Source organism: Pogoniulus pusillus, chromosome 3, assembly GCF_015220805.1.
Source record: "Pogoniulus pusillus isolate bPogPus1 chromosome 3, bPogPus1.pri, whole genome shotgun sequence".
Lineage (NCBI taxonomy): Eukaryota > Metazoa > Chordata > Aves > Piciformes > Lybiidae > Pogoniulus > Pogoniulus pusillus.
Genome location: NC_087266.1, coordinates 41,694,297 through 41,710,236, shown reverse-complemented (window position 1 = coordinate 41,710,236; position 15,940 = coordinate 41,694,297). Strand labels below are relative to the sequence as shown.

Sequence of the window (15,940 nt, the reverse complement as noted above, 5' to 3'; positions counted from 1 at the left end):
AAGAACTTGATGGAGTCAGGAAAAGTAAGGCAGATATAACTACCTATCAGTAGATTTTATAACTTATTTCAAAGGCAAACATTTTATCTGTTGTAATCTGAATTTTCATTACCTAATTACATCTACCATTTTCACTGCCACAAGTGCCTGTGCTAGGATTCACGGCGTCCTTCTGTTTTGCAGAGCGCTACAGAACTAATGGAAATATTCATATTGCACAAGTCAGCAGACAGTAATAAAGCAGTAAATGTTTGAAGAATCAAATCCTAAAACATTCTTTGCAAGTATGTGAGAAAGGTTTATTTTGTTTTTCCAAAATCAGATAAACACTGTAATAAAGAAGAATGCAAAAATAAATGCTGCAAAATTGGCTACAAAAAAAGGGTCATGACTGTCCAAATGAACTGAAACGTGGATTATGAGTTAGTTGTGATAAAAGGGAAACTGAGTAACACAGTGGAAAACAAACTAATATTCTAGATTGGAAATCAGATGTTTAAGACACCGTTTGGGCATCGCTTCACTGCTTTTGCGTAAGAAAGGGCAGCCTTTGTAAATAACCACTGATTAAAGCAGGTTGTTACTTAAATAGTATTCAGAGTAAGACACAAAGAAGATGCCACAATGATGGAGTTCTCAATTATATTACAATATATTTGGCTGGTGTTATCACAGTTATAGAATTCTTTACACTGTGATAAGATCACAATAATTGATTGGTGTGCTTTCTACTGAGAATCAGAACAGCATGAGAAAGCATGGATCTGAATGTTAATAGTATGCAGACAAGTGGCATTTACATAAAGATCCCCTTCCACTGGCTATTTACCTTTAGAGTGATTATATGTGGCAGTTTGAACTGGCTTGATTCACAAAGTCAAGTAAAATAATCTTACTGACAAAGCACCTCATGATGAATATCATTTTGTAGTCCAGACAGTATTTAGAGGACAGAATCTACTATCATTAAGTTTCAAAATGCCAAATAACATTCACTGCTTAGACAGTAACAAAAATACAGGATTTCAGATACTTTTCAAGTTAGGATGGAACTGATTATTTTGTAAACAAAAAATGTCAGCAATATTCAAGGATCACCTCCTCCAGGTCCAGGAGCAATATATCCCAAAAAAGAGGAAGGCAGGTAAGAATGCCACGAGGCCTGCATGGATGGATAGAGAGCTCCTGGACACATTTAGATGCAAGAAGAAAGCCTAGAGGGAGTGGCAGCAAGGACAGGGAACCTGGGACGAATACAAAGAAATTGTTTGTGCAACCAGAGCTAAAGGAAAGCTAAAGGACAGCTGGAATTGAACCTGGCTAGGGATATTAAGGGGAACAAGAACTTCTTCAGGTACATTAGTGAGAAAAGGAGGACGAGGGAGCCAGCAGTGTGCCCAGGTGGCCAAGAGAGCCAGTGGCATCAAGAATGGTGTGGTCAGCAGGAACAGGGAGGTCATTCTGCCCCTGTACTCTGCACTGGTTAGACCACACCTTGAGTACTGTGTTCAGTTCTGGGCCCCCCAGTGTAGGAGGGACATTTTGATGCTTGAGCGTGTCCAGAGAAGGGCGACGAGGCTGGTGAGAGGCCTTGAGCACAGCCCTACGAGGAGAGGCTGAGGGAGCTGGGATTGGTTAGCCTGGAGAAGAGGAGGCTCAGGGGTGACCTTATTGCTGTCTACAACTACCTGAGGGGTGGTTGTGGCCAGGAGGAGGTTGCTCTCTTCTCTCAGGTGGCCAGCACCAGAACGAGAGGACACAGCCTCAGGCTGCGCCAGGGGAAATTTAGGCTCGAGGTGAGGAGAAAGTTCTTCACTGAGAGAGTCATTGGACACTGGAATGGGCTGCCCGGGGAGGTGGTGGAGTCACCGTCCCTGGGGCTGTTCAAGGCAGGATTGGACGTGGCACTTGGTGCCATGGTCTAGCCTTGAGCTCTGTGGTAAAGGGTTGGACTTGATGATCTGTGAGGTCTCTTCCAACCCTGGTGATACTGTGATACTGTGAATGTGGAACCCTTCTAGAAGGGAAAAGGAGAGCTGGTGACAAAGGATATGGATAAGGCTGAGGGGCTCAGCGACTTCTTTGCCTCAGTCTTCGATGGCAAGGGCTCCAACCACAATGTCCAAGTCCCAAGTCTAGGAGCTGAACTCCAGATATTGTGATTTTTCTTATTTAATCCCACAATCCTGCTATGACTTTATAAGTGGGCAGCAAAGCCAAATCCTTCTCTTTTCTCACTCTTCCTTTGGCTCTATGGAGGGAGTCTCATCTGGTAACTAATGGGGAGTAACCTACCTCCAGCCTTCAAGGCCACAGTGAATTTCTTGCTGCACAATCAGGCCTGCTTTGGCCTAATGAGAGACAATGGCAGGGGAGAAAATGAGCACTGGGGTTTTGTAGTTCAGCTTGGTTGGGGGGAACATTTTGGGGGGAATTCTCATGTATCCTGTATCTGTATTAGGTGTTAAGGATTCATCTATCCTACATTTTTTCCTGTACATCTTTAAATACACTTTTCTGTACTCCTCTCCAATTCAGCAAGAGTATTTTGTTATTTTACTTCCTTTGAGAGTAAAATAATTCATAGAATCATAGAATCAACCAGGTTGGAAGAGACCTCCAAGATCATCCAGTCCAACCTAGCACCCAGCCCTATCCAGTCAACTAGACCATGGCACCAAGTGCCTCAGCCAGGCTTTTCTTGAACACCTCCAGGAACGGTGCCTCTACCACCTCCCTGGGAAGCCCATTCCAATGGCAAATCACTCTCTCTGGCAACAACTTCCTCCTAACATCCAGCCTATACTTTCCCCAGCACAACTGAAGACTGTGTCCCCTTGTTCTGTTTGCTCTTTAAACCTATGACACAGGATAAGAGTGTTTTGGTATTATGATGAAAGGAGGATCTGGTTAGAAATTTCTCAGCAGGTCAGACAGAAATGCTGTTGTGAGTGATGTAGAGATTCCTAATGAAAAGACAGTGTTTCAATGAACTAGTTATGACTAGAAAAAGAACAAAAAACTGTTGTGGAAAAAAAAAACAACTTCTATATTGCTCTACCATCACAATCAGAGCAACATTTTGCCACTTTAGTTAGTGAATACAGTTTTAATAAGACTGCCAACATAAACATATTAAAAAAAAAACCACAAAAAAACAAACCACTACTTCTTATACTGTTATTGTTTGTCCTACCTGACAAACAAATCTACAGCATGTGGTTTCCACTGCCAGGATTTGGGGTTTGTAATAGATTTTTAAAATGAAGTTGCAAACGAGCAAAACAAATGTTACAAAGAGCACTGCAGAACAAAATCCAACTCACCACTGGCCATTGGTGACTCAGAACTCAAAACTTTTCTAGCTCCAAGTGATCCTAACATCATCTTTCCCTATCTGCTACTCTTTAGATCAGTCAGTCCATTTTAAGAGGCTCTTGACAAGACCAAGACATCTGTACAGTTACATGACTTAGTGAAAAACCAAGCTACTAAGAGACAAAGCAGTTATTCACTCAATGATTTAGCTGATCCATAGATAACAAGTACATAGCTCCCTGCTTCATTAACTGAAGTATCAGGTTAATCTACCAGAGGCCTACAGAGACATGGTATATGACTTAGAAACCTGTAACTGGCACTTTCATTCTGGAAAGCCTAAACATGACATTATGAGTAACAGGACTTGAGAGGAGCTTTAATTTTGCTTGAAAGACTTATCAATTTCCCATTCAAAGCACTATCAGTCATATGAGTCTCAGAGAAGACTATATAGCCCCTTTTGAAATACTTCTAACAATGCATGAAAATGCATACCCTGTCTTAGTTTTCTGCACCCTCCTCTGTCCTCTGTGAGCTTTGAAAGTCTGTCACTGGTTAAGTTTTCTGATTGGTTATTAAATCATTTCTAAAGAATTAGAAATTCAGTGTTTGGGAAGCAGCCATCTGGTTTCCTATATAAAGGAAAGCTTTTGTCACACACCTCAAGATACAGCCATTCTTACAGAAATCAATCAATGACTTTTGCTCTGAAGAAGCTCTGAAACTAAACACACAACTACTCTGGCCATTAGTGAAATGCAGATGAGATAGATAATCATTTAGGCCAAAGGTGCCAACTGGGGTTTGAATGGAGAAGTGTTTAAGAAGATCTGTTCAGAAAGAAAATGAGAGTAATCCATGACAATTCATATAGTAAATCATTCATATATCATTCTGAAAAGGATTCCAGAAGCTCAACCTGGTATAAAACATAGTAGTATAGAGGATCAGATATCTTTTTTTGTAACAGAGAACTCAAGAGTGCCTGCTGTCTCTCTTGATACAAAAGACAACACAACATAAACTTTAAAAAAGCACAGCTGAGGTTTCTTTCAAGGCATTTCAATTGAAAGAACAACGGACATACAAAGAAAAATCGGGAGCACTTCAAGGTTCTCATTAAAAAAAAAAACAAAAATGAACATGTAACTTCAGTGATAAGAAAGAAAATGGCTTTGTGATTTGGCAAAGTGTCTCTTTGCAGGTAATGTAAGGGGCTTGAAGCATAAATGAACTTGTACAAGGTAGAATACATCCTAATGGAAAAACGCAAAGCAGCATCACAACTGCTAAAATTGCTTGAGGAAAACAAGTAATTAGAGGCTCATTAACAGAACCTCAGAACTTCTTTGCTGTAAACATTAGTCTGTGAAAAACATTAATTTCTTCTGGCTTTTCTCATAGCACGTTCAGATAATGAAAATACAGCAAGTTAATTTCCAGCAAAACCCTACATAAAGAGCATTTTCTGCTTACCTGTTTTCATTTCCAGCAAGCGCTTTTTCTTTTGTTGCCTCTCTTGCTTTTCTTTCTCGGCTTTCTCCTTAGCTATTTTAGCACGCCTCTGTTTTTCTTCTGCTTCTCTTCTTCTCATGTTCTCCTTTACTGCTTCCTACAAAAAAAAAAAAGCTCCATTATAATTGAATTCTCAGCAAAAATAAAGTCAAGACTTCATACATAAGAAAAAAAGCTTTAAAATCACATCTTCCTAACTAACCTTAATTTATCAAGCCAAAGAGGTATTTACAGTCCATATATAGCATGTCTTATTCAGAAGGAAAAACAAATGCAGGATAAAATACATTAAAAGCATACTAATTGTCCCCAGATGGGGAACATAAATTCAGCAAGAAATACCTCTTAAGAATAGACACATTAAACTCAAAATATCTAAACCACCTGGCTTTATAAAATGGTAAGTATGTTACCATTGGCATTTCCAGAATAGCATCAACATCTTTTCTTTCTCATGCTGCTTCTGTACCAAGCAAAACAAGGCTGCTTGGGTGACTTAGCTATGCATTATTCCTATCCACATAGGCATTAATTCCCTAGGATGATGAGTTCTTGTCTTCTGGTTAATAACTGTTCAACACTGCTTAATTTGAATTATAAAATATTTTGTAAAATAATAATTTAATTATAAATAAATACTTCAAAGCTTTCAACAAAGACAAAGAAAACTATGAGGTTCAGAGTGTTTTTTTAATTATTATTTTGTGCATTCATACATTAAGCAAAAAAAAAAAAAGTGTCATATTCAGCAACTTTTTAACAAAGCTATTTGAGGATTATCTTTTTATTTTTTGCCATTAGCTGTGTGCACTGGTAAATCATAGAATCATAGAATCAATCAGGTTGGAAGAGACCTCCAAGATCATCCAGTCCAACCTAGCATCCAGCCCCATCCAGTCAACTAGACCATGGCACTAAGTGCCTCATCCAGGCTTTTCTTGAACACCTCCAGGGACGGTGCCTCCACCACCTCCCTGGGCAGCCCATTCCAATGCCAATCACTCTCTCTGCCAACAACTTCCTCCTAACATCCAGCCTGTACTTTCCCCAGCACAACTTGAGACTGTGTCCCCTTGTTCTATTGCTGGTTGCCTGGGAGAAGAGACCAACCCCCACCTGGCTACAATGTCCCTTCAGGTAGTTGTAGACAGCAATGAGGTCACCCCTGAGCCTCTTCTTCTCCAGGCTAAACAACCTCAGTTCCCTCAGCCTCTCCTCATAGGGTTTGTATTCCAGGCCTTTCACCAGCTTCATTGCCCTTCTCTGGACACATTCCAGCACCTCAACATCTCTCTTGAATTGAGGGGCCCAGAACTGGACACAGTACTCAAGGTGTGGCCTGACCAGTGCTGAGTACAGGGGAAGAATAACCTCCCTTGTCCTACTGGCCACACTGTTCCTGATGCAGGCCAGGATGCCATTGGCTCTCTTGGCCATCTGGGCACAAATTCTCAGTGCTCTGCTGTGGCTTGCATGAAATGTAATGTGTCATGCAACTATTCTTCACTGTGCAAAGTTTCTCTTTTCAGAATGCTGCTACACACAAAATCTCATCTTTCACATAGATGAAAGTGTCATCTCTTACAAAATGGCTAACATCTTTACAAGGTCTGAGGCAAAGTCTGCACGTTTGCAGGGATAATTAATGTCTCATGTTGTTTTAAGCAGAAAAATGTCCAGCCTGCATTCAAGAAAGAAAAAATGAGAATGGACTGAAGAGTACTATAAAGCAGAGATGAATGCGGATTACAGCGTTATTTCCATGGGCACCGTCTGTAGCATCACTGCAATAAATAGTGACCAAAGGCAGGGAAAAAATAATCACATAAATCTTGTGAGGAAATACTGCCTTTGATAACTGAAGATGAACAAGCTTTCAATCATGAAAAATGACAATAATGAAATTGGCTTTTTAAACAAAGCAAAACTGTTCTTCCCCAGTGTATTCTCCAGTCACCACTGTCAGTTTTCTTCATGCTGGGGGAGGAGGTGAGAAGCCTACTACAAAATGCTAAAATTCTGGATTCAATTCATTTTAGTACATAATTTTCAGACTGTGCACCCTGTAAGCTAAAGTGATGGACAAGACAAACTGTGATTCAGGAACAAGTACAGTTTGAGCAGAAGTTACACATTTTCCTAACAGAATGACGAAGGAAATTTTTACTTTGCATTTACTTTATCCCCTAAAAGACCAGTAGGACTCAATCTGGAACTGCAGTTATCTAAATGTATTTGTCTCTTCCTTCCTAATCACACTGATCAAGTGGCCTTGATTTAGTAGCTCACACGGAACATGAGCCAGCAGTGTGCCCAGGTGGCCAAGAGAGCCAGTGGCATCCTGGCCTGCATCAGGAATGGTGTGGTCAGCAGGAGCAAGGAGGTCATTCTGCCCCTGTACTCTGCACTGGTTAGACCACACCTTGAGTACTGTGTTCAGTTCTGGGCCCCCCAGTTTAGGAAGGACATTGAGATGCTTGAGCATGTCCAGAGAAGGGTGATGAGGCTGGGGAGAGGCCTCGAGCACAGCCCTACGAGGAGAGGCTGAGGGAGCTGGGATTGTTTAGCCTGGAGAAGAGGAGGCTCAGGGGTGACCTTATTGCTGTCTACAACTACCTGAGGGGTGGTTGTGGCCAGGAGGAGGTTGCTCTCTTCTCTCAGGTGGCCAGCGCCAGAATGAGAGGACACAGCCTCAGGCTGCACCAGGGGAAATTTAGGCTCGAGATGAGGAGAAAGTTCTTCACTGAGAGAGTCATTGGACACTGGAATGGGCTGCCCGGGGAGGTGGTGGAGTCGCCGTCCCTGAAGCTGTTCAGGCAGGACTGGACGTGGCACTTGGTGCCATGGTCTAGCCTTGAGCTCTGTGGTAAAGGGTTGGACTTGATGATCTATGAGGTCTCTTCCAACCTTGGGGATACTGTGATACTTTCATGATCAGTGATTACTGGAAACTTTGGAGGACCACACCCTGTCTCCAGCTTGTCTCTATCAGGACAATTGGTCTTCCATAAGTTCTGTGCCATAACTTAGAATTTCTGGGTGCTGATCCCTTGTGCATCATTTAAGGCGCTTCTCCAGGACATTAGATACTTCTGCTGTTAGGTCTTCTCTGAGATATCAGGTAGATAACTCTTCAAATTCTCTAACTGTATTTGTCACTGAACTAACTCTGTTTTAAACCAACTGAAAACTTACCAAGTATGTATCTCCCTTGATTAGAAAGCAAGATTAGACACAAGTTCACATACAGATACCAGTGTTTAAAGATCTATGCTCTAAAGTAAAATGTATATACAAGAATTGTCACAAAGTCAACTGAGACATAGACATATTTGTGTCTCACTCTCCTTGCATTTCAAGGATTGAATGTCTTAACCTTTCCTTGCTCAAAAGGCTTAAAAAGTTAAACGTGGTCTAGCTGCACCTGCTGTATATGAGTAACACTACATTAAGCATAAGGCACAGAGTGCCAAATTAACTTGCAGAAGAATTGTCCAAGTAGACATCTTCTGCATATGATATCAAGGCCTAGAGTTTCTCAGATGGAGGCATCCTTGGGTTATCTCTTGCGTTTTGATTGTTTCTAATTTTCCTTCAGGTATTTGCACCATATAAAAGAAAAATACTTCAAAGACTACAAAACAAACTCTTCCTAGGTTGCTCTTCTCTGACTCTTTAAGTCATGTTTCTGTTGCAGAACAATCTGCAGCAGACGATAAGGATGTCCTATGATTACCATACTGTCTTGAATAAGAGTTGTTCATTCAAGGCATCTTCCTTTGCTCTCCTTCAATGCACAAGAAAAATCTAACCATTAAACAAACACAAGAAGAGGTAACACTACAATTGCTCTGTCTTATTTCAGAAAGCTAACCTTCCAAGGAAGGGAGTAAGCCTGCTAGCGGTACCTCTGGTGCTGTGAAAGCACAGGAGTTTAACAGAGATGTCTGATACTTAAGATGTTCCACTGACTGTAACAGTAATTTAGCTTCAGGAGATAAAGCACTGAAGGTAAGGTGCTTCAATCGTTTTTTGGATCTAGCTAACTGTGCTCTGGATTTGGTGTTCACAGAGTGTGAATAACAACTGTCACAGTCGCTGAGTAACACTAAAGTACAAAGTGCAGTCCAAAGTTAGCTAGGAACCTGAAGTTTATGGCTCCAGATTTAAACATGTCTTTAAAAATATCATCCCCAGTCCGAGCTGGCCTTTTCCTTTTGCAGGGAGCATGATGCCACCATGGTGTTCAATAACTGCCTGCCCTCACAGCTTTCACTGTGCCACTGTGCCATCCCCATCCTTTCCAGTGGGGCCAGCCAGCTAAAACCGATACAGCTTCCTAAGATGTCAGCTAGCTTCAGTTTCTCTCAGTAATCAAGACCAGTGCTAAACAATTCTAAAAATCAGACCTCAGGTACATCACTCCAGGCATTTAAATTTTTTTTTACCAAAACCTCTCAAAATTTGGCAGCTACTCAATATTTTTTCTGTGTCATTGAATAATAAGGTGTTTCATGCCTTATCTATAGTTTTTTCTTAGAGTCTTCAAACTGTGCTCCACAAGATATAATTATTAATTTTCTCCAAGGTTTCTCCTGTCATGCTCATCAATAACATCTAACTGTTTCAAAGCAATGACTAATATATCTTTATATAGTGATAATTTTACAGACACGGGGAAAAATATGTGGAAATTAAGATGAGACTCACCTTTTCCAAGTTCTACAAATAAATAAATTCATACACAGTTGGGTACTTGCTTTTTTAGTCTTTCATTTCTTCATTCAGAAAAAAGCTGCTTAGCAGCCAAGTGTTCAGAATGCAAGAGAAAAAAATGGTTTTGCAAAGATGTGTAGATGTCTACCTTAGACTACACTAAGACAAAGCTCTGCTAACTAACAATGAATGTAAGAGTGACAATTATGGTTATAAATATGTTCTGAGCTCTATACAAAACCAGCTGTCCCATAACAATGCAGATCAGCCTAATATTTCTTTGTCAGATTTAATTCAATTCAAACATTTAAAATAATGATAATAATTCTTAGCCTTTCCCACCAAAGATCACCCTTCCTAGGGGAAAAGAGGAAACTCCACCAAAGACCACCCTTCCTAAGGGAAAAGAGGAAAGTCCACCAAAGATCACCCTTCCTAAGGGAGAAGAGGAAAGTCCACCAAAGATCACCCTTCCTAAGGGAGAAGAGGAAAGTCCACCAAAGATCACCCTTCCTAAGGGAGAAGAGGAAAGTCCACCAAAGATCACCCTTCCTAAGGGAAAAGAGGAAAGTCCACCAAAGATCACCCTTCTTAAGGGAAAAGAGGAAAGTCCACCAAAGATCACCCTTCTTAAGGGAAAAGAGGAAAGTCCACCAAAGATCACCTTTCCTAAGGGAGAAGAGGAAAGTCCACCAAAGATCACCCTTCCTAAGGGAAAAGAGGAAAGTAAGTATTTAAAAAATGCATAAAACCTAAATTCCTCTTGTCACAAAAAACAAATTATAAACCTAAAATCTGTTGTCACGAAAAATTAAAGGTCTTTAGAAACAGACCAAGTTTGAGGAAAAAAAAAGTTCAGAATAAGCAGCTGAGTTCCCATAGCAGGGAATCTGCTTACAAACACAAACCTTGATACTGATCAAGTGTTGCTGGCAAGTGAAAATTGAAACAAACCTTGGATTAGGATTTTGTATGAGAAAAACCTGAATTATAATTAGAGAATATTTGTTAGAATATTTAGAAATAAATAACAAGCATCCTTTAAACAGAAAGTGCAGTTGTATCTAGAAAAGGTACAGTTTCAGGTTTTTCACCTTTGGGTTATAAATGCATATAAGAAGCTCAGTTTTAAATTATTGTTATTTCCAGTTAATTCAGAAAGAAATAATCCACAACCAATAACTCAAAACTGCATTATCTTTACGATGCCCTAGGAATTTAGGAAAGTAAAATTTCTGATACTGAGTACTGGGTACTGCTTGAGAAGGGGAAAAACAATTTCCAGTTTGTTCTGAAATACCTGAAGAAAAAGAAAGATGGGAAGAATAATTCCTAAGAAACATTAGGCATCAAATAAACAGATTGTACCATGAACATTGTCCTGAAGTTGTTCAAGTCCGTCAAAAACTCCTCCACTGAAACTTTCTTCAGATCAATGGCGTAATATCCCATCACATTCTGATAGAGTTTTTCCATGTTCTCATGGATCCGTGAAAGTTTCTGAAAATCCTCTCTGGCATGAAGTAGGAAGCTGTATGCTGCTGTTAAGGTTGCAAGAATGTTCAGTGAATCCAGGCAAAGTTCACTTAAAATCAATCTGTATCTCACGTATGTTTTTCATTTGCATCAAATACAGTACCAAGGGAATTCATCGGAAGACATATATCATAGAATCAAGCAGGTTGGAAGAGACCTCCAAGATCATCCAGGCCAACCTAGCACCCAGCCCTAGCCACTCAAATAGACCATGGCACTAAGTGCCTCATCCAGGCTTTTCTTGAACACCTGCAGGGATGGTGACTCCACCACCTCCCTGGGCAACCCATTCCAATGGCCTATGCCTCCTAGTATGTACTGTATATATTAAGCCTATGAATACATCAGGGTTCTTTCATCAAATTTTCTCAAATGCTTTACAGATTATTCCATTGGCATGTAACACTGTACAAAATTAAATGTATGGGACTAATGTAACTTCAAGCAGTGATGGGCTGCCCGGGGAGGTGGTGGAGTCGCCAACCCTGGAGCTGTTCAAGGCAAGATTGGACGTGGCACTTGGTGCCATGGTCTAGCCTTGAGCTCTGTGGTAAAGGATTGGACTTGATGATCTATGAGGTCTCTTCCAACCTTGGTGATACTGTGATACTTTATTTAGTATTGCTGTCTCCTTATTGAGGCTAAAGGTTTAGGTATACAAACTACAATTTGCATAGAATTTAAGAGCATATACCAATAACTTGAACAGTATAACAAGAAATAGTGATGTTCACAGGAAAATTAGAGTAAAATAAATAAATATTAAAAGTAAAAAGTTTATCTTAGAAACTTTTCTTTTAATGCTGTTGTAGCAAGAGCAGTACATTCGTTTCTCCTCCTGGGAGCTGCATCAGGTATTTATGCTTTTTCCAAAGCTATCTGTGCTCTATGCTCTATGCTCTGCTGTGACTACAACAGATCCTTCTCAAACAAATCTGCAACGTTAATACAATTTAATTAAGTTAGAGGTGAAAACAATAGAACTACATCTACAAAAAGGTGAAAACAATGGAACTGCATCTACAAAAAGCTGAAAAGATTAGAACTACATCTACAAAAGACAGAAAGATTTATAAAGAGGAGCAAAATACTGCATAAAAAAAAACCAAATGAACTCCCTACTTTTGATAGTATAGTTTGCCAAAGAAGCTCAAAGAAGAAATATTGTGTGCAGTCATTTCTTTATGTAGGACAACATCATAATGTGTTTACTTCACTGGAATGGTTGCTAAACAATTATTCATGATCCATTATTTTCCTGCTGTAGGAACGACTACAAAGAAAAAAAATGGCAATTCTACCTTTGCTCTCAATTCCTTACCCCAACTACTGCAAAAGGTAATTTATTTGTATACCTTATACTACAAATATATATGCTATGGCCACTTTATTTTATGAAAGCCAGGATTTTTAATCAAGTAGCTGAAAATCTAGACAAACAGAGTTTTTTGTTCACCATGCTGTTTAAAACACACTGTAAAAATTTACTGCTGGATAACTGCTTTCACTCTTCCATTTTTTTTCTGATGCACTCTTTTCTTTAGAGGGTAAATCCTGTTTCAATTTCGCTATTCAATGTCATTTTGTTTTCTTAACATCGCTGTTAAAATACCAAGTAAGCAGTTAATGGTTTTCTTATTGTGATGCACAAAGCATTTCAGAAAGGCATACAATACTGCTCTGGGACACAGGCAGGAAAGGAGAAACAATGCACTTCCACAATATTCAAATCAGTCACTGTGGTGGCAGTCAGCTGAATCTGCAAGGGCAGAACAGTCTCTACTGGGACAGTCCTGTAGAAAGAGACCAACTATAGCCTAGGTTTTGATCATGTTAAATGATACATCTTCCAGCAATCCCCTACTGTCAAGGTTCCATAGCCAGTATGGGCATCTTTCCTTTTTGCTGCTGACTTGACAGGATGCAGTTCATGAGCAGCTTCAGACTGCCTGTGTTGATAAGCTAGCAGCAGCTCAGGAAGAATTGATGCTGCTGGTCCACTTTTCTTATGACATGAATTTGATTTTTATTTATCTCCTAAGATGCACAAAGCTTGTAGGAGTTTAAGCTTCAGGTTTGAGTTTCTTTTACAAGTTATTAAGGATGTCAACAAACTATTGGTGGAACAGCAAGGAAAGGTGCCTAAATATTAAACAAATGAAAGAGGATTATGAAAAAGAACACAAGTTGAGACCAATATCACCAGCTTCAGAAAAACACACAAGTGAAACCAAAGAAACAAAATAAAAATAAAGAAAAGCAAGCAATTGTAAAATAAAAGAGCAAAAATAATGCTGAGTGAAACTAGAAACAAGCAATTCCACATTGTAAGATTCTTAATCCTACAAATTAGGATATTTCTTATCTGTGATTCTTAGTTCATTAACAGAACTTAAAGAAAATGGCACTATTCTTTGCAATTATGAGGCTGTCAACTTCCACAGAATGGAGGTGTGAAGGAAGACAAGATAAATTTGGTTTGTGGTCATTATGTATAAACATCATATACCAAGAACTTTCTTTAGCTTCCTAGGAATCTGAGAAAAAAAATTACTGATAGAATGCATAGTTCATCTTCTAAATTAATAATATGACCAAGAATATCCTAAAAAGGAAACTAGGGGAGGAAAGAAGGCAAGAGGAGAGAGAGCAAAATTTCTGTGGTTCTCTGCAAGACATAGCTGAAGTTACAGCTATAGTAATAGAGTTCATACAGGCTGTTTAGCCTATAGTATTAAAAATTACTCTCCTTGACAATGCACAATTTTAAACTCAAAATACAGTACTGAAAAGATGCTTTACAATCCAGTATTTCAGACACAATGAATCCTAAGATTTTTGTTTTCCATCTGGTGTATTGTGAGACACCTCTGTGCTCTTGGTATTCTACTGAGACTCTGCTTCAATTTAGGTATTTTTAATAAGTCCTCTCCCTTTTTTCCTTAAATACATCTTTTGTTAACCAGCACTAGCTAAACTGGATACAAGTGGGAATACTACTGAATACTGCAATCCCAACTGTAATTACCATGAACAGGTTGATGTATATGCATTATCAGCTACACAATTCATTGGCTTTGGATGGATGAAGGCAGAAATACAGCAGAGCTGCAACACAGGTGGGAGGAAAAGGAAATCAAGAATTTAGTTATTTGTTAACTTTTTCTGAAGTGATTTCACTTGACAGACTGCCTTTGTGGACTCATGGGACCAGAGATCATCATTCTGCTCATTAAAGGAAAAGGAAAGCAATGTAAGGCTGAGATAAGTTATATCTGTGGCAAAAATTTCTAACTCTTGTAATGTTTGGTCTTGCATATTCATGGCAGCTCTGTTCATACTGAATTGCTTGTCTGAACTGTATATTGATTTTAACTTATTGTGGCATATAAAATACAAATGCAACGCAGAGTATCAAGCCAAGTAAAAGCAGCTGTTACACTATAACAGATAACGAATTACATTAATCTGTACCAAATACTCCCTTAAAAGACCTCCATATTCACTACTCATGACTTCTTCAAAAAATAACCTATGTAGTAAGTGTAGAAACTTGGAAAAGAAACAGTACTCTGAACAAAAGATTAATAGGTGCACAGATGCTGCACATATTTTAGCAGAATCTTCAAAATGGAACTGTGGCTGCCACTACCCTGGCCAGCTACAGTGTTCACAAAAATCACAGGAACCTTTCTTTGAAAACTGGTGCAAAAATACTTTGAGGTCTTCAGCATTTCAGCAAATGATTTTCTACTACAGCCAAAGGGTGTCAATATTGTAGGGCTCTGTCAAGGATTTTGTACATCAGGTCATAGAATCATAGAATCAATCAGGTTGGAAGAGACCTCCAAGATCATCCTGTCCAACCTAGCACCCAGCCCCATCCAGTCAACTAGACCATGGCACTAAGTGCCTCAGCCAGGCTTTTTTTGAACACCTCCAGGCATGGTGACTCCACCACCTCCCTGGGCAGCCCATTCCAATGGCAAATCACACTCTCTGGGAAAAACTTCCTCCTGACATCCAACCTAGACCTCCTTCGGCACATCTTGAGACTGTGTCCCCTTGTTCTGTTGCTGGTTGCCTGGGAGAAGTGAGCGGCCCCCACCTGGCTACAGCCTCCCTTCAGGTAGTTGTAGACAGCAATGAGGTCACCCCTGAGCCTTCTCTTCTCCAGGCTAAACAACCCCAGCTCCCTCAGCCTCTCCTCTTAGGGTTTGTGTTCCAGGCCTCTCATCAGCATGGGAAAATAGCTACAACTGTCTCGAAAATAGACTTCTTTTTATACACGTAACTAAAGTTCAACAAAGAAGTTATGTCTCTGAGTATAATAGTTCAAGAAACACAGAGAAATGTTAAGATTTTTAAATTAGTACCTTCTGAAGAGCAGTTGTCAAAGAATATCTTTTCCCTGACTCCCTCACTTCTACTTATCTCTGCAATACTAAAACAAACACACACGTACTTGTATCACGCAGAACTGCCACATCCAGTGTGCTTATCTCATATATTATGAGCAAACCAGTGCTAGCTGTAATACATGCCTCAAGTCCAGGCCTTTGTGAAGGACCTATGCATTTAAATGAAATCTACATCCTTTGCCAAACGTTAACATTTGGATTCTCTCCCAGAAAGCAACATAAAATCTTTTTTTACCTAACAAGCTCAGGTCTTGTCATCTCCAGAAGTTCTTAGGAGGCAAGGACACCCTAAAGACTTCGGTTTGTTTATGTTGCACAGAGGGAAGTTGAAACTGTAAGGCTGATTAAGTAACTGATAGCTATTGCACAGAAGCAGCACATAGTCTCTTCCTCGCACTTGAAATGGTTTTTTTTCTACCTGACTTGGGTAA

General features: G+C 39.7%; 1 protein-coding gene across 6 annotated transcripts in view; it reads right to left on the bottom strand.

Annotated features, from left to right (window-relative positions):
* Window positions 1-15,940, bottom strand: part of DIAPH3 (diaphanous related formin 3) — a 264,878-nt gene that overhangs the window by 96,120 nt on the left and 152,818 nt on the right. For all 6 annotated transcript variants that reach the window (XM_064174349.1, XM_064174365.1, XM_064174358.1 and 3 more), the window contains 2 exons: window positions 10,921-11,085; window positions 4,798-4,933 (listed from right to left, as the gene is read on the bottom strand). In XM_064174349.1, coding sequence (XP_064030419.1) covers window positions 4,798-4,933; window positions 10,921-11,085 — 301 coding nt within the window. The remainder of the gene's footprint in view (window positions 1-4,797; window positions 4,934-10,920; window positions 11,086-15,940) is intronic.